The sequence below is a fragment of the Rhipicephalus sanguineus genome, chromosome 3 (genome assembly GCF_013339695.2).
Source record: "Rhipicephalus sanguineus isolate Rsan-2018 chromosome 3, BIME_Rsan_1.4, whole genome shotgun sequence".
Lineage (NCBI taxonomy): Eukaryota > Metazoa > Arthropoda > Arachnida > Ixodida > Ixodidae > Rhipicephalus > Rhipicephalus sanguineus.
Window position 1 is genome coordinate 197,310,644 of NC_051178.1, and position 20,817 is coordinate 197,331,460.

Consider the following 20,817-nt stretch of genomic DNA (forward strand, 5'->3'; position numbering starts at 1 on the left):
CCAATGCTGCTGTAACGTCAGCGGCGCTGCAACGCGCAGATCGTGGGTTGCTGGAACGCGGTGCGAGCTGGCATACCGAAGAATAAACGCAGGATTTCTAGATATATCGGCCAAGATCCACTTTCGCGGTCGTATTATCCAAGTTTGGGCAAAAATGTGATCGTATTAAACACATGAAAATGCATTATTTACAAGAGATGTTGGCCGGGAATAAAACAAACGTATTAGGCTAAAAAACGTATTATGCAGAATCGTATCAACAAGATTTCGCTGTATGAACATATATATATGCATGCTGTAGATTAAGCGTTAAGAGATGTGTTTGCGATGATTACGGTGCAGTGAAGCCAACTGTCTCTTGCACTGAACAAATGCTCATGAATACATATATTATTCCGAATGTATTTCGGGTATTCATTCAACGTGCCAATCCAATCAAGCATTAAATGAAATTATTTTGGGAACAATTTTTCTAAAATAACTCTGGATGTAAAGGCTTAAAGATATGCGAGCTCAAAGTAAGTAACATTAGTTGACTTACTGGATTCAGGACCTCAGGCACGACAATGCTATATTTTATTTTCACTACAACTTGCCTAATAAAGTAGGCAAAATAAAATACACGCGTCTTTGCAATTACAGCAGACTTGTGATGCACAACTAAAAGAATGAAAATTAAGTGGTAAACTAAACAGACCAAGGTGAACCATTACTGATTCACGAGCAGGTAGCTTCACACTCAGGTGCCTCGTAAAACAGTATGCTGTGCCGAGACGCGCTGTCGAACACCGAGGATGGTGACCCGTGGTTTCAGGAGGCGTTGCCCGTGGTGTTCGGTGTCTCAGTGAATTGCATTCAGCAGTACGATGATACCTGTTTTCTTATGTTTTGCTGACACCCCGTCAACTAAACATTCGCGATTAAATCATTATTCGGAAAACTGAAGAGTATAATTTCCCCGCACAAAACACTAGTGCCAAAAAATTAAACTCCAGCACTTGTCAAATGGGTGCCGCAGTGCCACCGTCGGCCTGCCGAGGGAAGGCCGACGGTGGCACTGGCCGAGGGAAGCCCCCACCCCCCCTCCCCGATTTTAAGCCCTGGGTTTACTACTTCTCTAGCTGATGCAAACAGCAAAGGACAGACGCGAATCTAGCTCTACACCAAGCACTGTTGTCGATGTCAACGTAAGAATGCAACAGTCATGCATGCACGTAATGTGCGCTGAGCTACCCCTCAACGAAAAAATAATTTACATATCGGACGTACGGGCGTAGCGGCAACGGGTGCCGCGCATTCACGAGACGCTGCCGTGACCGGAAAGCGAAAGAACCAGACTCAGTCCACTACATGCAGAGTACACGCCCTGCTTACCTCGTGATGGCACAGTGCTTGCTTGGATGAAGGAGCGACGTGCTGACGGGGGCACGCTGCGCACGAGATATATTCAACAAATGAGAAATCAAATGCTGGCGCTCTTGCGCTGCCACCGCTGCCACCCCTCTGATGCCGCGCGCCGCCAACTGGGTAAATGCAGTATGTACCATGTAATTTTTGTTACCTCTTTTAGCATGCACCACTAATCTGCATTGGTTTGTATTTACATCATGCAGCCGAGCATACAAGATGTGTTCGAGAAGAAAAAGTTCTTGTGGTTCAGCTCTTTTCTCTAGTTTCAGAGACGTTAGTTCACCACCTGGCAACGCAGTAATTCGATCGTCAACATGTCCATTGGCCAATCAGAACTTTCCGTTTGCCAGAATTTGCTAAAATGGCGCTATGGCGCTATGTAGCGGTATCGGTGCCGTTGTTTCATGGTTGTTTTGACACCAGGCTTGTCACTATCTGAAGAAAAGTTTTTTTATTCTTACGCGATAAGAACACTCATCGTGTTGGCTCTGCTTTGCTGTGTCAACGATACTGACATCGTGCCTGCATCGACCGGCAAGTGAATTCAGCCTTTGCCTGAGCATGCAGCGCGGCGTCCGAATTCATTACTCGGATGTTAAATCAGAAGTTTGTCTCTTTACGGTTGTTACTCAGAAAAGGAGGGTACTGTTTTCCTGAGCGATAACAAAAAAAGAAACGTTATTATGCCCATCCGGGCGCTGTTTCATTTGATAGAGTGCCGTTTCTGACAAATGATTGCGTTGGCCGTGATGTGTTTAGTCGTCAAACGCATGTTATGATCGCTTGACAGCCATTATTCTGTGGCGCGAATCAGCTGTCAGTAATCGATTTTGCTTTTACAAGCAATGCGTTGTGGTGGACCACTCTATTACGTACATATTCAGGAGTGCGAACTTACAATGGCAAAAGTAGAAAATAGTAAATAATTTGTTTCTTTATCCGAGCTGAAAGCATGACCTACTGCGCCCAATCAACTTCCACAGTCGGTTAATAATAATAATAATAATAATAATAATAATAATAATAATAATAATAATAATAATAATAGAAGCAATATTAGTGCAATGCCGGTATCACACGGTCACTTTTGATCGCGATCGGACCGGATCCCGATCGAACTTCCTGATCGTGATTGACTCCTTCGGGCAAGAAAGGTGAGAAATTTGATCCCGATCAGGCTTAATGCGAAAACAGCTGTGCAAATCATGCATGCTATAAACCGTCATTAAAACGGCAAGCCGGGCGAGTTAGTAATTCGCAAATTATAGATTGCCACTGGCACTTAGCTGTGCGTGCATGTGCGGTTTGCACAGGAACGCTAGACGATGCAGCTGCTTGCACTTAGCCGGCAGAACAGGGTTGAGTTATCGTGAGTTGCTGCAAACACGTGGCCTGGCTTCAGAGCATGTTTTAGATAAGTGCCTTAGTTACTAAGCTTACATAATAGCTCAAAAGAGCATTGAGCTGCATGAGGAAAGAGACGCTGTGTGGATGTTTGAAAATGATGCTAGTTTGCCCTCAGTGATTTGTGCATTGTTTCGTGACTTTTCAGTCCAGCAGCCACTGCAACGGCATGAAACTTACTGTTGATCAGAATGATAACTTCTTGATTGTCTTAAAGTCATGCATTCCACAAGTTCAACATTCGTTTTCATTAAACGCTTGACCCTGGAGCGTAACATTGGCAAGCATCTGTTGGGATACTCCTGTGATTCAAGTCATTGCCCTGTTTCATGATTCCGACGATACTTCTTTACTTCAGTTTAAATTAGGAAGCTTTGAGACTGCTCCCTTACCGTGGCTCAGAGATTTGTCTACATGTCACAGGCTGTGTGACGAGGGGGTCAGGATTACTAATCATGATTCGTGCATAAGATGCACCAAGACTATGGACAGTGCATTTCAGGGCAGACCAGTCCGACTGACCATCTAGGATCATTGCGAGCTGTAGCCAACTTTCACGTAAATTTGGCTGCTCACACAACTGGCAGAAGTGCCATTACAATTTTTAAAGAATGGAGGTATCTATACCCATTCTCCCGAAAGTGTTAAATGTTAATGAATTTGTACTGATTGTACAATTTGCCGATGTTGTCATGTCTTAAAAATAAATTGTTTTTAAAAATGGTGTCTTAAAGCTATCGAGAGATTGTACGGGGCAAGATTACAGAAGCCACATAAAAGAACAAAAAAATTCTGAAGTACCCGACTGCGGATTCAAACCAGCAACCCCTCGCTCCCCAGCGCGCTGCGTTAGGCAACTCAGCCACACGCCATCTATGCGCCGGCGAAATCACGGCGAGCTATTTTATATACACCATGTACCGCTGGTGGTAAGCAAATCTCGGAGGAGCATGAGCGTGTTTTCTATCACGCAACGCTCCTAATTTTCTTTTAATTTGAAAACTGCCCTTGAGTCGCGCACGACAAAGTGGCCCTTTTCAGTACCCACTCGTGATGTAGAAGGAAAGAAAAAAAAAAAAAGGAAAGTACACCTTGCATCAGACGCCCCCATGTGGCTGGGTACGCAGGGGCAACTCCACGCGCCACAGTTTAAAAGAAAAAGAAATATCTAAGAGCGTCTGATTCTCCATTGTCAACACTTGCAGACGCAGTGCTCCTAATTTTCTTTCATTTCGAATACTGCCCTTGAGACGCGCAGGGGGAAAAAAAAAGACAAAGAACACCGGACACACCTTGCATCAGACGCCCCCTGTGGTAGGAGACGTAGAGGGTCACTCCACGCACCGCAGTTTAAAAGAAGAAGAAATATCGAAGAGCGTCTAAATTCTAAATTTCCCCACTTATATTAACCGCCGGTTTTATGGCCAATCCCTCGTAGTGGGTAAGAGCCAAGAATTGAGGGTCAAGCAAGCAAGCGTGTGATTCTCCGTTGTCGACACTTGCAGCGTGTTGCTCAAGCACATAGGCGTAACAACTGTGACAGTTTTTAGTCCACGCTTGCCCTGCGCATGCCTGTGGGTCCATTTAGGGCATCCTTCTTTGTGCTTCAGCGGCACGCTGCAAGTATCGAGCTGCTTCCGGTTCTTCGTGTGACATTTCGATTTCTTGCTATCGCATTCATTGCTTCGCCCTTGTGGCGAAACTGTGAATTTTTTATAATGAAAGACACTTAAGTGTGCTTTACACTTCCCTGAGATTTAACCCAGTTTCGGTTTCTGGATTTGACTGTTTTAGGAAAAAGCTTTTTCAATAATTAGTTCTCTATGTCTCAGAAAAGGTTATAAGCCCCTTTACTACAAATGCTTTTTGCAACTGAAACAATGCTTTCAAGCAAATTAAGTTACTAACTAGGTGATTGTGCTCTTGGGCATGATTATTTTTGTTCAGCTCTTCTTGTTGTGGTTATGTTTTATCCACTATTGAAGTGCAAGTATGTATGGGTGCATTCTAAATTAGCTGCAGCCATATGGATAAATTAGAAGCCTTTTGGCAACATTCTGTTGTGAACACAATTTACAGTAGTTCCTTACATTCAAAATGTTTTCACTTTTATGCCAATAAATTAAAGTGATGCTTTTTTTTCACCTGCAGTGGCACTTTGAACATGGAAGCAGCTGCAGCAGTGAATGCAGACTTGGAGAAGGAATTCACCGTTGCATCTGAGCTTGAGAAACCCTTTTGTAGTAAAGCTACCAAGGAGTCTGAAGAGGTGAAGCAGAATGAAAATGCAAATTTGAACTGTGAAGACAAGGTTTTTCCAGAGGTAGAAGGTGATGTGGACCTCATGCCAAGACCACCTGACAGTAATGCCGTCAGTTCTTCAAGTTCAGAGGCATGCTCTGGTGATACTGCCGAAGACAGCTGTGGGATCTTGGAAAGGTCTGGGGACTCGTCTTGCGTGCAAGCTAAGAAAGAAATAGCAAAACAGTTAAACGAACAAGTAAAAGTTGAAGATTCAGACCTTGAGGTAGCAGTTCATTCAGGGGCAAAAATGGATAACTCTGCTTCCACGCCATGTGACAGTGATGTTCTGAATTCAGCTATCCCTGAGCCAAGTCAAGGCAGCTGTGTGACTTTGGAACAGACTCGGAACTTTTCCGACAGCAAAACGAAAGAAACGGCAAAGCAGTCTGCAGAAGAAAAGAGTGAAAGGGAGCATGAGTGTTATGAAGGTGAAGTTCTCTCGAAGCTGGATAAGGATGATAGCCTTGCGCCTAAACCATGTGGTGTTAACCTTAGTGAATCAACTTGTTTTGAGACAAACTGTGGCAGTGCTTTTGATGAGGGCAGTATGCACTCGGACAGTCCACATGGCTCTTTCTCCACTGAAGTTGGAAAAGATGCAGCAGGAAAAGAAGAGGAAAATAATAGGGAGGGACATGTCTCCTCTTCTGTTGCTCCCAGGAAAGAGGCAGAAAAAGAAGAAGGAAGTGAAAGAGATGGGTCTTCCTCCATTGGATGTAGAAAACAAGAAGCAGGCAAAGAGGAAACTCAAAATGAGGGACATGGCTCTTCCTCAATTGATCCTAGAAAATGTGCAGCAGGAAAAGAAGAGGAAAATGATAGTGAAGTCCAAGACTCTTCCTCAATTGAACCTTCAAAAAAGGAAGCAGAAAAAGAGGAAAGTCATCATGAAAGTAAACGTGACAATCTTTGCCCAATCTTCAGCCATCAATAGAGAAACCTGGCAGCAGTTCGCCCGAGGCACACGACAGTCAGGCACAAGTATCATTTAGTTGTGAACCATGTAGTCAAGCTGCAGATGACCTTGTGTCTTCAAAGGACCCTGAAAACGCTTCATGCACTGAAACAAGTAATGAAGTAACTGAAGAAGAGAGTGAAGGTGAAGAGGAGCAGGAAGAAAAATGTCATCCTAGTGTCTCACAGTTTCTTCATCAATACATAAAAGTTGGAAAGTATGTACCAGCATCTGGGTCAAAAGCTGAAGACTTTCGCATGAACAGCTCAGATGCCGTAATTGAAGCTCCTTCATTGGTTACTCCCTTACTCATAAAAAGACCAGACCGCCTTTTGACAGAAAACATAAATTGTGAAGGAAGTCAGAAACGGAGAAAAGTGCTGCCTTTGGGGAAAAGCGGCAGTTCTGCTGTTAACTTCTTTGAAAGTGCAATAGGGAAGTTCTTCATTGGTCTCGGTATGAGCAGAGCACGTGAGGTGTACAACCAAGAGCTGCTAAAGCTCAAGAGACGCGAGATAAAGAAAGCAGGTGGCCGTGATCAAGAAATGATTGATGAGTATCGAGGGCTAATTGAAGAATATCGAAAAACTCATATAGCAAACTCTGCCTTCAAATTCAAGTCCAAATCATGCAAGTTATGTGATTTTAAAACTGAATCAAGCCTTGTTCTAGAAGGCCACCTACTGACACCACACTTGACACCGCGGCGGGAGCTTCAGTGCGGTTTTTGCGACTATGCGACTCGTGATAACAAAGCGTTTGCATTCCATGTGGAGGCTATGCACAACCGACAGGCAATCCTAGAGCCTCCACTGCTGAATCATCAGTGCCCCTTTTGTCCTTTCGAGACCAACCTGAAAACTAAGGCCACTTCTCATGTCAATCGTTGCGAAAAAGTTTTCAGCACTAGTCAGAATCAGCGGCCCACGTATGACTTTCAGCCTCCAGGAGTCACAGCTAAGCCTGTTACTGTTGATAATGTCATGAGCTATGAAAAAATATTCTTTTCATTAGGCCGCATTGCTAAAGATCCACGGAAAGGCTCCGGTGCTACACGTCCAAATGGAGCCCCTGCAATAGTAGCGCCTCGAGGAAAAGTGCCACTGTTGCCCAAGAAACGAAGATCTGCTCACTCTCTAAATCAGAGTCGCGAACAAAGAGATTCTAGGCTAACGTTGATCCAGCCAGATATTTCATCTAACCGAGCATTCCAGGTTGTTGGCGATGGTGCGGAGCTTATCCCACTGCACAATGAAAGCACCAGGCAGACCATAGCTGTTGCTCAGTCACCTTCCAACTTGGCGAAACTGTGTGCTGTCACCACTGTAGCCAGCAGGGGAAGCCCAGCAGGGGACGCAAACCCCAGACATGTGAAAACCCCATGGCCACTGGCTCAATGCACCTGTTATCACTTGCGAGATCTGTGATGGCTTTGTCAAAGACCTGGCGCAATTGCGCTTGCACATGCACCGGACGCATGGTGTCACAATCCACCGGGCTACGCTGTCCCAACGCCCACCACTCAGCTGCCGGAAGTGCGACAGGCGATGTTTCACCGACCAGGGACTGGAACGCCATTTGCTGGGTGCTCATGGCATGGTCACACCCAACATGCAGCACATGGCCAAACGGGGTAGGGATGCTGGCCGTTGTCCACGGTGTGGTCGCATTTATGCTGCCAAGCTGGTTTCCCACATGAAAGAGGTGAGCAGTATACTATTATCCTCCTTTGTGAGGAAGCTTTACCTCAAGATCTTGCAATGCTAAGTTCGAAGACACGGGTTTGATTCCTGGCCGCGGTGGCCACATTTCGATGGGGGCGAAACGCAATAACGCCCTTGTACTTAGATTTAGGTGCTCACTAAAGAAACCCAGGTAGTCAGAATTTTCTCTGAAACGAATCAGCACCAACTCACCCAGTATTCTATCCTACTTAGTCAAAATTAACTCAAAGCCCCCCCCCTCCCTCCCTCACACTGTGCCCCCTAATCATATTGTGGTTTTTGCTTGTAAAACACCAGAATTTATTATTGTTGAGCTTTACCTTGGGAGCCCCTTTTAGTTAAACAGAAAAACTTTTGTCTCGCATTATTGACTTTATTTTAATTGTGCTTGATGTATTTAAAAGGAGGGAAAGTGTACTGAAGGTTAGAAGTAGACTTCCCTGCAGGCTTTCTTGCAGGCTTTTGATTTTTTTCACATGCTGCCGAAAAATTGGGCTGAGAAATTATAGATAATGGTTAGAGCATCGGGCTTCGTGATAAGAGGACTGAAGTTCAAATCCAGCCTTCAGAATATATTTTACTTACAAAGGCCATTTTGCGGCCACAGTTCCCCTCTTTCACTGCTTTTTCAGTCCAGCTCCCATTTGCAGCATTGCACACGCTGCTGGCTTCAGATCGGCTCACTGATTTTTTTTAGGTAAAGGTAATTCGTGCAATAGAAAAAGGGGCGGGGTCGTTACGTGAATGTCAAGACCCTCAGCTCTGATACATGGGAGCGTGCAGGGGAAGAACTTTTGCTTGCATGTGCTAGCCAAAGCAAAGGTGACAGTGGATGCTTGCCTTCTAGTGGCATGGTAAAAGGACTGTAAATGTCTATTTCCTTTAATAACGAACTGATTTGAATAGTTGTTTCAATAAAACGATTCTGAAACACTGCCTAACAACTGCCGCTCTAGTACTAAAGTTTGCAATGTTTCCTGGTGAGAAACTTTTTAAAAAGGTGTTTTAGCTTTTTGTATTCTGTTGTGACCTGTAACAGTTGTCTGAAGTGACTGTATTGTAAGCCTGTACTCAATTTATTGCCATTTTGCTTTCTGTGCAGGTGCATCGAATGGCAATAAAGTTGGCCACCCTGTCCTACAAGTGCCCTATATGCGAAGCAGTGTTTGACCTTTATGAGCATTTTGAAAACCATGTACGTAAAGTACACACTAAGACCACAAACAACTCGTCTGCTGCAGCCTTCAATGGCCAAGCTGCAAAGAGGCCATTATCAGCTCAAGCTCCCACACCCACAACTGTTAAGTATAATTCCTCAAAGCGACCATGCCTGGCTACACCCTCTCCTACCACAAGCTATCAGCCCAACTCTGTGAAGCGACCATTCATAGCTCCGATTTCTAGTCCTGCAACTTCAAACCCCAGTGCTGCAAAGCAGCCATTATTGGCTCCAACCTCTGGTCATTTCAGTCCTGCAACACGGCCGTCTCTGACTGCAGTCCTCTACTTCTGCTATTGCCAATTCCAGTTCCTCAATGCGGCCATGCTTGGCTGTGCCCTATTCTCCCACAACTTCTCAGCTGCAACTCTGTGAAGCGGCCATTCTGGGCTGCTAACTCGACAGCTATAAACTCCTCTTCTAGTTCTACAAAACGGCCATGCGTGGCTCAGACCTCTAGTAATGCAAGTGCCGGTTCTAATGCTACAAAACGACCATTTGTGGCTCAGACCTCTAGTAATGCAAATACCGGTTCCAATGCTCCAAAGTGGTCGTCTTTGGCTCCAACCTCTAGTCCTGGAAGTGCTGGTTCCAATTTTGCCCAGAGACCATTATTATCTGCTACCACTACTGCTGCAGTTATGGGTTCCAACTCTTCAAAGGAGCCGGCTTTGGGTGCAGCCATTATTCCTGCAGCTGCACACACCAATTCCACAGTGTGGCCGTTCATGGCTTCGTCTAGTCCTGTGAGTATCCATCCCGTTACCACATCAAGGCCATTCCTGGCTGCAGCATCTGCAGTGACAGCTGCTGGTCCAAGTTCAGCAAAACAACAGTTCTTGATGGCATGCACTACTTCTGCGGTGAATAACACAGTAGCGATTACTTCAACTGGTAAGCTTAACCCCAGTGTGAAGGAAGTTACCTGTGTGCCAGTAGGCCAGCCTTCAAAGCACCCATTTTCGGCTATGTCAGCTGGTGAGCTTAACTCCATTGGTAAAGAAGTTACCTGCTTGCCGGTAGGCCAGCCTACAAAGCAACCATTTTTGGCTATGTCAGCTGGTGAGCTTAACTCTAGTATGAAGGAAATTACTTGTTTGCCAGTAGGGCAGCCTACAAAGCAGCCATTTTTGGCTGTGTCAGCTGGGGAGCACTCCAGTGTGAAAGAAATTACTTGCTTGCCAGTAGGGCAGCCTACAAAGCAGCCATTTTTTGGCTATGTCAGCTGGTGAGCACTCCAGTGTGAAGGGGGTTACCTGTTTGCCAGTAGGCCAGCCTAAAAAGCAGCCATTTCTGGCTATGGCCTCTGCGCCTACAGGAATGACCAAGACAACAGATATTTCACCTGTTGGATCAAGTTCCAAGCCAAAACAAATCGCAGGTGCATGGGCAGAGCCCACTTTTAAGTCAGCGGTGTCTAAGATAAAGGTAGAACGGGCAGATCCCATGGAACTGGCCCCCTCTGCCTCACCGGAGCTAAATGAGCCTGAACTTGGTTGGTGTGTGGCTTGTAAGGAAAGTGTTGAGGACTTCACAGAACATTTGAAGGACAAACACATACGGCAGTGTCATGTTCGTGTATGCCACATTGAGAAGTGTGACTCGTGTCTCTCATCATTTTCTGGTCTGATAGTGGTTACCACATCGGATGTTGAGGATGAAGATAGTTCAGAGGAGGATGAGGAGGAGGAGGATGACAGTGATAAAGATGAAGCTGCAAGGCCAGAAACAACGGTCCTTGATCGGCCATGCAAAACTGAGCCAGTGGATGTGTAAGAGGCTTGCTGCCCAAACAGCAGCTTGAGAATGCCATCTGTCAGGTGAAAGACTTTGTCCAAATTTATACGAGTGCATTTTTCAGGCTTTGCATGGTTATTTGAACCCTGGCTGTTAAAACAGAGGTTCCCGGACCTTTGTTTTCCAGTATTTCTAAGGCTTCCACGAAGTTTTGAGGAAAGCACATGGGTTTCCATAAAGGGTGTGTACTCGCCTATCAAGATACGCTTAAGTGTGGAAAAGGTGAGCCACTGAGTAGGCACTCTCATCCAATTATTCTAGACACAGATGCTTGCTACTACAAATTTTTGTGCAGCTCCCCGGCTATTAAGTTAAGATGCAGTGATGCTCAGTCATGGAAGTGGTAGCTAAAGAATTGTTACAGTCAAATTTAACTAAATGGACAGCATTAATCCAATAACACTGCACACACATTGCAGCATTGATAAAAGCAGAGGGATATGTGCACATCCATTAAGTTCATTGGACTGTGAAGATCAAATCCTAGAGTTTTACAAAGCATAGGATGGGAACCTCTGACTTAAAAGCCCTCAAAGAATTGTCGGCCTCTGTGCCTTGCAAGGGAAAGGAGAAAACCTTTGTGGAGTTTTTATGTTGCAGATATTGTCTTGAATCATTTTCTTCGGTCCTACTGCTTTGTTCGAAATGATGATCAATGTCTTTGACTCTTGTTGCATAAATCGTCGGCTGCTGCTTCTGCTATCAGTTGGACAGTCTATTTACAGTAACACCAGTATTGTTCACCTCGTTCACTTTGCTTGAAGATGTCCATATGGTTGAATTTGTACGTCACATGCTGTAATTAATAAGGCTCAACTAGCAATCGTGTGTTTTCATACTGTTTTTTTCTGTAATTTATAAATCTCACTGTTCTAGCATGTTACATTTCGTCATTAACATAACGAGGCGAAACAGACATCTAACTCTTCATAATTTCTTTCATTTTTCCTTGTTGCATAAATCGTCAGCTGCTGGTTCTACTGTGTGTTCAACAATCAATGTGCAGTAAGTGATAGCAGTATTGTTTACTTCCTTACAATTTGTTTGCGGTGTCTGTATTGTTTAACTGTGTGCATGTGCTCTTCTTAATGAGACACAACTAGCAATTCTGTGTTTTCGTACAGTTTTTTGTGTGATTCACAGATCGCACTGTTGTAGCATTTCATATTCATCATTTACATACCAAGGTGAAAGAGACTTCTGGCTCTGTCTTCATAGTTTCTTTCATTTTTATTTGTCATGTGAAAAAATAAATGAGAGCTATGCAACTTGTCGTGTTCTCACTGTGCTTAATAAAGTAGCTTACACTGCCTTAAAATGTTCCGTTTTTTTTTCACTGTTTACAGAGAAATACAACACTGATATCGTGTCCTACAGAGTTGCTATTGCATCTTGTACATGCTATTGCAGGTTACACTCCACATATGTGTGATCGGAATCTGTATGTTATTAGTGCTTTGTTATAAAGGTGGTGAGGGAATGCTGTACAAATTGCACCAAGAAATGCCGATGTACGCTGCTACAAACGGCTGCATTCTGCGTTTTCTGCACCACACCTGCTGTGAGGCTATGAGAGAACTTCGAAGTTCAACATTATACAGGCTGAATTGTAATGGTTGTGAAAGTGGTCAGGTATTTGTCCAAGCAGTCAAGCCGATTTTCAATATTTTACATAGTGCTGATGGCATGCAGATTGATTTGCAGGAGATTCAGCGTAGCAGCACCTGTAGTAGTGCTAGCAAGCTCGGCTTCTTTGTGATCACATTGGAGTGTTTGAGCTGGTAGTGACACTGAAATGCTCAAGTTGACAAATGACAAGTGGGGTCTGCTGCATATCTCGCTTTAAATTTAATCACAGCAGCTCCTTCAAAGTATAAAATCAGACTTGGATATAAGTTTTTCAGTTTGAAACGTACAATGTGCAGGCCTCATCTAGTACTTTAGTAAGAGTGTGCGAATATTCGAAATCTCGAAAACAAATCCAATATATGGGTTGTTTTTTTTTTTAGACAGTACAGATTTCTTTATAAATAACCTATGGCAGTAAGGCTCCTGCAGTTTTTGCACACGAACTCCACGCCGAGGCTGAAATGCTTTGGCGCAGTTAAAATGGCATTGTTGCGACTAATTAACAAAAACTCGTTATCTTTTTAATTATTGACTTGAAGGCAGGTGTTTATATTACAAAGGTGTAGTGCGTGCCAATTTATGGCATACCTATTTTTTTTAGAAATCACAAAAGTTGCACGTAGTTTGAGATATTCATCATCGAATTTCATGGGTGAAATCGAAAGTGATCGCGCAAGGCACTCACGAAGCGCGACCGTTCTGCTACATCAGACCGTAACCACCCATCACATGGGAGTGACGTAGTTTGAATGACTGCGCGCCTGCGGCTGTATGTTTTCAGGAAAAGCTGCAAGTCATCTCACTTGTGCTCCGCACATCGCCTTAGTCTTATGCTTATTGTTTGGTGCTTATCTCTTTCTTTTGAACTGTGCAAAGAAAACCATAATATCAACCTTTTCTTTGTCTGGGAAGAATAAGACTCTGGGGGGGGGGGGGGGCGACTGCGGCGCTTCTTGCAGACAAGGCAGAATAGCTTTTGGTGCGTCTTTATAGTTTAAGAAAGAAACAGATAGGCACCACCCATCGCACGCAAACAATTAGCTGTCTACTAGTGCATTTCAGAATACTTGCCGATTTTTCTGACCAGTTTCTGGCTTGGCGCACCTTCATTCAAATTTCGTCGCGTGCCGAGCGCAGTCAGTTTCGATTTCGCCCTTGAAATTCGATGATGAATATCATGAATTACATGCAACTTTTATGATTTATAAAAAATAGGTATGCCATATTTTGGCAAGCACTACAACTTTGTAATATAAACACCTGCCCTCAAGTCAATAATTGAAAAGTTAATTAAGGAGTTTTTGTTAGTCGCATCATCATTTTAGCTGCGGGAAAGTATTTCCGACTCGACGTAGAGTTTATGTGCAAAACCGGCAGGAGCCTGACGTAGAATTTTACAGCGAAAGCTGTTATGAAATCACAATAAGGGCCGTTTTTTGGCACTGTAGTTGTCCGTAACTGCCATCACGCGAAAGAAAAAAAAAATCGAAATAAAAAACGGGATGGAATGGGGTTCGAACCTGGACCCTCTGCGTTGGAGCCCAGTATTCTACCCCAGAACCATGCTGGTGCTTGAAACTGCTTTGCAATAACACCCTATACAGGATTCATCTTGGGAAGGAACCACATTAACATATGTAATGTAGCGTGGTAGAAGAGTAAAATAACAACCAGGCGTCGCACAATGCGAATTCTGCAACCAGGCGTCACACACTGCGAATTGCGCAACGAGTGGGTTGTTGAATGCTTCCAACCCATTACAAAGGGCTCTGCCGTAATATTTCATTGTCATGAGGCACAGCATAACAAAGTGCACATAATGTCTTACATGTGCTTAGTGGGTACTACGGTTCTCCGCAGAATGACGAAAAATTGTAAATTGGCTGCTTTCCTACTTAACAAAAATTATGATTTATAGCGTAGTGGGTTCCTCGCAAGTACACTTGTATTGGTTGCCAAGGAAGCCCATAAAGCCCCCATGATCCATTTCCTGAGGGTCTCAATAAATTTCTTTCCCTCTCTCTCTCTCTCTCTCACGTTAACCTATGTTATATAGCATGGTGGGAGGATGAAATAACTACTGGGCGTCACACAATGTGAATTACGTAACTAGTGGGTCGTTTAAAGCTTCAAACCCTATTACAAAGAGATCAGCCATAACTCTTCATCGTCTTCAGCTGTCTAATCAACAAAGTGCACATAATGCCTTACAGATGTGTAGCTGGTACCTCGTTTCTCTGCAGAGTGACGAATAATGGCATAGTGGGTGCTTCCCACGTTCACAAAAAGTATGATTTATGGCGTAGTGCTAGTCAACTTGTATCCTTGCTAGTCAACTCGTATTAGCTGCCCCAAGAGAGTTTACAATGGGCTCTAGAAATGCCGCTCTTTCAGCTTTCGCTGTGACTGTGCTGCGCTTTCTGCACAGGCCTAGCATATTTTTAATGAAAAATTTGTATTGTCTAAAAAAAAAACACCCTGTATGTATTATTTGAAGCATATTCTGCTGAAACAATGCGTATACGAATTTTTCCAAATATTCGCTGGCGGCTGAATATGCAGTCAAAGAGGCAAATATTTGGACAAGCGACAGCTTACCAAGCGTACACACATCCTTATTTTTAAAATAAAACGTCGCTAATGTGTACCTGTTAAGTTGCGTTGTACTTTGAATTTACAGCCTACTACCGTTAAGTGCTTATATATGCCAAGTTCCTGGCATTTTGCTGTGTTTTACTATAGTCACCGAGAAATATACATGACACATGCATGACCTTTGTGCTCTGTTTCAGCCTGTCCAGCACACCCAGATGACAGGGGTGGTTTCTTTTTCTCCCAAGTTTTTTTTATTCTGCCAAGTCTTTCATGCGGCATATGTTGTGCTTTCGCATTCTATAAACAGATACAATCAAATAACTGTAAATAATTTTATTTAAACAATGTTTAGATACTTGAAAAAAGAAAGGGCAATGTGTGATCACATTGCATACGGGAGAGGGTCTGTCTCACTTTCAGACGTGTTACAGCACTAAAAGGAGTGCTCGCCTTGTGAACATGTCGAGCGGTTAATTTTTCTGCATGATATGTAATGAGTGCATTACCACAAGTATCTTCAGTGTGCAGCAGCCTAATGACATGTAGTTTCATTAATTTGTTCCAAAATTCTTAATGTAAGTTATTCCTACTTCTGGTTTTGCAACCTTTTACGATGCACATGCAATCAATGATGAGAAAGGGTTAGGTGGAGCGGCGAAATTTAGAAATGCGCAGACATAAAATGGAGTCGGCTCGTGCAGGGCAGGGTGGGTTAGATATCATTGGGAGATGCCTTTGTCCTGCAGTGGACACAAGATAGGCTCATGATGATGACATTCAGTCCACTGTTCAAAGACTGTTTTCTGTAATAGAAAATTTTAGTATTTGCTACCCCTATTTTTTGTTATGTTTCTCAATATTTCGCTGTTCATAAATTTTCTTGCTTTGGTGACACTTTGCATAGTATATCAGTACTCTAGCACCTTTGTGAGCACTCAAATTTGTAGTAGTGTGCTGGTTTTCCTGTTGACAACACTTAAGATGCCACCTCACGTCCAATTAACGGCTATTAAAAGCGTGTAGTACTTGTGCTTTTAATCTTATGTAAATTGTTAGGAGTCCGTCAAACGTGATGGCAGAAATGCATCATTGTGAGAACACAGCTAAGTTTCGTGCATGCTTGCTTACTTTGTGAAATGCCTCACTTTCCATGGAGCATCAGCATTTCATCCGTGAGAACTGGCAGCTTTGTCGCATAATTCTTCAGTTATGTCCCAATTTATGTTGAGTTGCAGCAACTTGGTTAAGAATCCGCCCATGCCACTGTTATAATTATTGGTCAGAAGGCACGTGGAACTTAATTGTTCAGGAGCACTCTCAAGCTTTACAAATAAAGCATTCAGTAAGGTAAAAACCGTACATACAGACATTGGGAAGAAAAAGTGTGCTTTAAAGGAGTACTAAAAAGCAGCATTAAGTCGGCTGACAGTTCTTTTCATTCACTTGAAAAGCGAAATGACCTTACCTGAATTTTATATTGGAGTCTCTGTGCCAGTACATCAACATGATTTCATAGATATCACTTGAATTGTTGACGATCCTAATAAGAGTGCCTGTGCAATGCAAGAAGCCATGTGCATTCTGCACCTTAGGTGAGCACCAGAGGTTAAGTTGAAATGTGTGATGACATGTAAACGCTGAAGCATTTCACCGTAGATTCAGAATTTCGACTACCTATGCTTGCTGCTATGATTACACTCCGACTGTTTTGTTTAGCTCGGCACAAATTGGCTTATGCACTCCTCGTTACAACCACATAGCAGCGTGTATTCAGTAATGCCTAGCATAAAGCATACTTGTCATTCAGCCACGCGGTGTTTGCATCGACACACATCTTCACTGGATGTTTCACAAAGACAAAGATGTCCTTGTTTTCACTCGGGAGTGACAAAGATGCACACCTGCTAAAATTAGTGTTCCTTTTATTGTTGCTGCATACCAAAGAATACCAAAGAGGCGAACTTATGAATTACACAATACCCTTTTACTGCAGGCAACGTGCACAGAGCACTGATAGCTGCCTTAATCTCACTGGCTTCGAATGTGTCGCATGCAGTCGCAAAAATGTGCAGTTGGCTCAATGCATATGGACTGGCTGCAAGCTCGAAACACTTTCTGCTGAAACTGTCAACCACTTTCCTGTAGCAGTCAAAGTCTGATAAGCGTTTCTTTGCAGTAAGCAACATGCCTGCTTCTTCTGCTGTTTCCGTAGGTAAGTAGCTGGACTATCTCGCTGACCTTTTTTCTAACGAGGGACCTGTTAGCCAGAATAATCTCCAACTTGCTCTCAAGGGCGTTCTTTAAATGTGGATCAGTAGCTGCTTCAATCTTCTTTTGAAGAATAGCCACTGGTACGTCGCGACTGTCGACTGCGTCCAAGGGTACCGTTGGGTAGACGACAGCCTCTGCCACTTTGCTTCCTTGAAACTGACTCACTGCCATAGTGCCAATGCGGAGATCTCCGTACTCCTGCACATGGCTCGTGTTCGTCTCCCACCTTACAATATTGAACTGATCTATTAAGGTCTCCTTCCTCAAGTTTTCTATGTCTGAGTCCTCCATCCATTTCACGCTGTAGACATCGCCCAAGTAAGTCTGACGAATCGGGTCCCAATAGCAGGCGTAGGAAGACTCGTCAGGATTGGCCGCTGTCGTGGCATATACGCTAACGTTGCTCGGAAGCAAACCGTCGGCAAACATGGAACCCGATTCACAGGCTTCTACATATATCACCATCTTGCCAAACTGACTCCTGCTGTGCATTTTCCTGATTACTTCACTCAAGTTCTTGGCGTATAGTACGTCGTTTGGGAATGCGATCAAGCCCGGAGCGCCGTGATCGGCGAAGTACACGAATATATGGTCTCGTGGTCCGCTAGCGATCACCTTTCCCGTGCCTCCGTCGCGCGGTCTCCGGCCCTGTAGAACGTCGAGAAAGTTTTCCGGGGTGACCAAGTTGCCTGTATAGTCCTTTGCCATTCCTGGATAGAGGTTGGAGCCATTGATGTGATTCACGACGACACCAGGCGTCGGGTTCTCTTCGGAGTACGCTATGTCGTCGTACATCATGACCACGATGCGATTGTCTGGGATGCCGTGGCGTCGCAGCAGGTGATAAGCGTGGCACACGTCAGCCTGGTGCCTGTAGTTGTAGTAGCCGTTGGAACCAGCCACCAGAAGCGCCCAGAGCTTGACGCCGTACTCGTTGTGGTCATTTTCACTCGGCGCTTCATGTTGGTACGCATGACCCACGCACCACAGCGCACAGATGCAGCTAATGCGAGAAAAAAAGACCCTTAGTGACTTCCACATGATCCTCCTTAGCTATGCAACGCTTGTACGGAGTGGCGTGCCTTTTTAAGCGTTCAAATTACGAGAGAGCGCCGTACTGCCTTCGCTTGCACCCTTCTTGCTTTCCGCAATCTCGGGTGTGTCCCATCTGGGCATCAAGTGACGGTGTTGACGGAGCTGGCTGATGAGATAGTGGAGGCGCCTTTCAAGCAGGAAACGGACGCTCTAGGAGTGGTGCCATAAAAGATGTGCGATTCGATATAGATGTATGTTTTTCTTAAGGTCCTCATTTGTAAAGAAGCCCCGAGACGTGTGCAAACTCCCGTTGTCTCAGTTTCCTCGCTTTGCACAATGCGCACGTCCTACGCACGTGTTCCGGACGACCGCACCGGCAGCACAAAATGAGCCTACGCCACTTGCGCTTATGCGCTTTGGCAATCCATAGAAAGTTTCTAGCGGACAAAAGAGCACACGTACGTATCTTTCAGTGAGATATGTTCTTTTGTGCGTTAAAAGTTGTCCCCTTGCGTTTCGTTAACGTGAAGCTGAAATCTCTGCGCGTTTTTTGTCGATCCCACCGATGGCACGTTTTCTTCTGCATTGCTCTCAGTCACCTGCAATTTAAGGAATACGACTTACGAGTCCTGACACAGGTGCTTAAAAGAAAAGAAAAACGCGAAGTGCCTCTAAACATCTCCCGATGCGACCTCCCCGACCAAAAAACCGAAGTGCTTTCTTGAAGTGGCTTTAGATGTTTTACTAACGAAAAACAAGCGGTCATGGAGGTGCGCACGCGATTAACTATGCAGGGATTTTTTTATACAGTGCAAATGTTTTATAAGAATTATCCGACAGTCAAGCTCCTGTCGTGTTCGCTCACCAACTTTAAGTCGAGGCGAAAATACTTTGCCACAGGTAAAGTGACATTGAAGTGACTAATTAACAAAAAAATCACGCCATATCCACGAAGTGAATGATGATTGAGGAGCTGGCTCTACTGTCATATAAAGACGTCACACGTTGTTATAGTAGTGGTTGTGGTCAGGTTGTCGTCGAACCACAAGCGGTCGCAGAACTTATAGCTGCAGCTGAACGTGTGGACGGGTAAATCGCGCTTGAAGCGCGCGTCGGCGCCACCAACTTCAGGTAGCGACCGCTTTCGGCTCTTGGCCTTTGCATCCCGCGCCCGTACCTCTCCGAGGTTCTCTTGCTTCCGCGGTGCTTCGGCTTCGCGGGCTTGTATCTCCGCACGACGCTGACGTCGCTCTGCGGCCTCGCGAGCTCTCACCGCAGGGTCTTGGCGGCGAGCCCGCAATGCTGCTGCCTTGCGAGCCCTCCGCTCCGCCGCCTTGTATTCTTCGTTCATGTTATGCGTATCGAAGCGCGCTGCCGGAGTGGAGCGAGCGCCGCGTGCTACAGTTGGCTATGCTATATGTGGTTTTGCCAGCGTTATTATCATCATCAAGGCTCTCGAAGAACAAGAGGAAGAAGACTTCTCTTTTCCTCTCTCTTTTCGCACCTTTATCCGTTCACTCAGTGCAGGGTAGCAAACCGGACATGCGTTTGGTTAACGTTTCCTTACTTAATTCTATCTCTCTCTCCCTCTCCGAAAAGCGGCCGCTCGTAATTTTAGCATAGTGATGAAATTAATAATTACAATATATCTGGGGTTTTACGTCCCAAAACCACGACATGATTCTGAGGGACGCCGTAGTGGAGGGCTCCGGAAATTTCGACCATCTGTTGTTCTTTAACGTACGTGCACTGACATCGCACAGTGCATAGTGATGAAATTGACGTCTCTCCAATTTCGCCGGCGAAAGCAAAGCGCGGAGGAGCGCAACTCCCATATTCTTCCAACATGTCCAGGATGAGCGAGTGTCGTTATATCAACCATCGATCGACTTCGGTTCGTGTGTATGCGGGCTGCGCTTGCGTTTATAGGACGCATGGCGCACGTACCTTAAAGGGACCGACAACTGCCCAGAACATGAAATGAGATGACTGCACTGATGGAAAGATTGTCCGTCGCATTGACTCAAACCAACCCTGTTTATCTCGTGAGACGCGGATTTATATTTTTATTTCTTCATTGAAAGTCGCGGAAAATGACCTTTGGCGCCTCTGGCGGCAAAATAATACACGGTCCGATGAAGCCGGCCACGTGACCATTGATTGGTGTATGCGTTCGATGACTTTTCTGTTAGTACTGAAATATTGTTCATTTCTTTATGTTAAAACATATTACTCCATAAAAATGCACATATAGGCCTGCGTTAGTTGTATGCAACAAAGTGGCGCTGCCTTCGCTTGGCGTAATGATCCCATGCCGCGAAAAGCCATCCATGACACAGGCGCAGGCAACCTTGGTCGCAGGCGCGCACAACGCTGTACACATACCGAGAAAGTGTATAAAGCCACATCATCTCATTGTAACAGCTTGCTATTTTCAAAAATGGCTGGAAAGCTCAAAATAAAGGTGGGTAAGC

At 44.7% G+C, this 20,817-nt stretch overlaps 2 protein-coding genes across 3 annotated transcripts; one reads left to right on the forward strand and one right to left on the reverse strand.

Annotated features, from left to right (window-relative positions):
• Nucleotides 1-1,710: 1,710 nt before the first annotated feature.
• Nucleotides 1,711-12,099, forward strand: LOC119388018 (uncharacterized). Of its 2 annotated transcripts, XM_049413788.1 has the most exons (3): nt 1,711-1,944; nt 4,966-7,777; nt 8,900-12,099. In XM_049413788.1, the coding sequence occupies exon 2, from the start codon at nt 4,979-4,981 to the stop codon at nt 6,050-6,052; it is 1,074 nt and encodes a 357-aa protein (XP_049269745.1). In that variant the 5' UTR covers nt 1,711-1,944; nt 4,966-4,978; the 3' UTR covers nt 6,053-7,777; nt 8,900-12,099. The 2 variants fall into 2 exon arrangements, with proteins under 2 accessions (XP_049269745.1, XP_037511549.2); XM_037655621.2 differs by lacking the exon at nt 1,711-1,944 and having other exon boundaries at nt 4,971-7,777.
• Nucleotides 12,100-17,017: 4,918 nt separating this feature from the next.
• On the reverse strand, nt 17,018-18,413 carry LOC119388019 (legumain). Its single transcript, XM_037655623.2, has one exon. The coding sequence runs from the start codon at nt 18,347-18,349 to the stop codon at nt 17,186-17,188; it is 1,164 nt and encodes a 387-aa protein (XP_037511551.1). The 5' UTR covers nt 18,350-18,413; the 3' UTR covers nt 17,018-17,185.
• Between the last annotated feature and the right edge of the window lie 2,404 nt (nt 18,414-20,817).

Bases quoted from the DNA above. Each gene is read 5' to 3' on its own strand.
- LOC119388018 (XM_037655621.2), top strand. From the start codon at position 6,331: ATGAACAGCTCAGATGCCGTAATTGAAGCTCCTTCATTGGTTACTCCC.
- LOC119388019 (XM_037655623.2), bottom strand. From the start codon at position 18,349: ATGTGGAAGTCACTAAGGGTCTTTTTTTCTCGCATTAGCTGCATCTGT.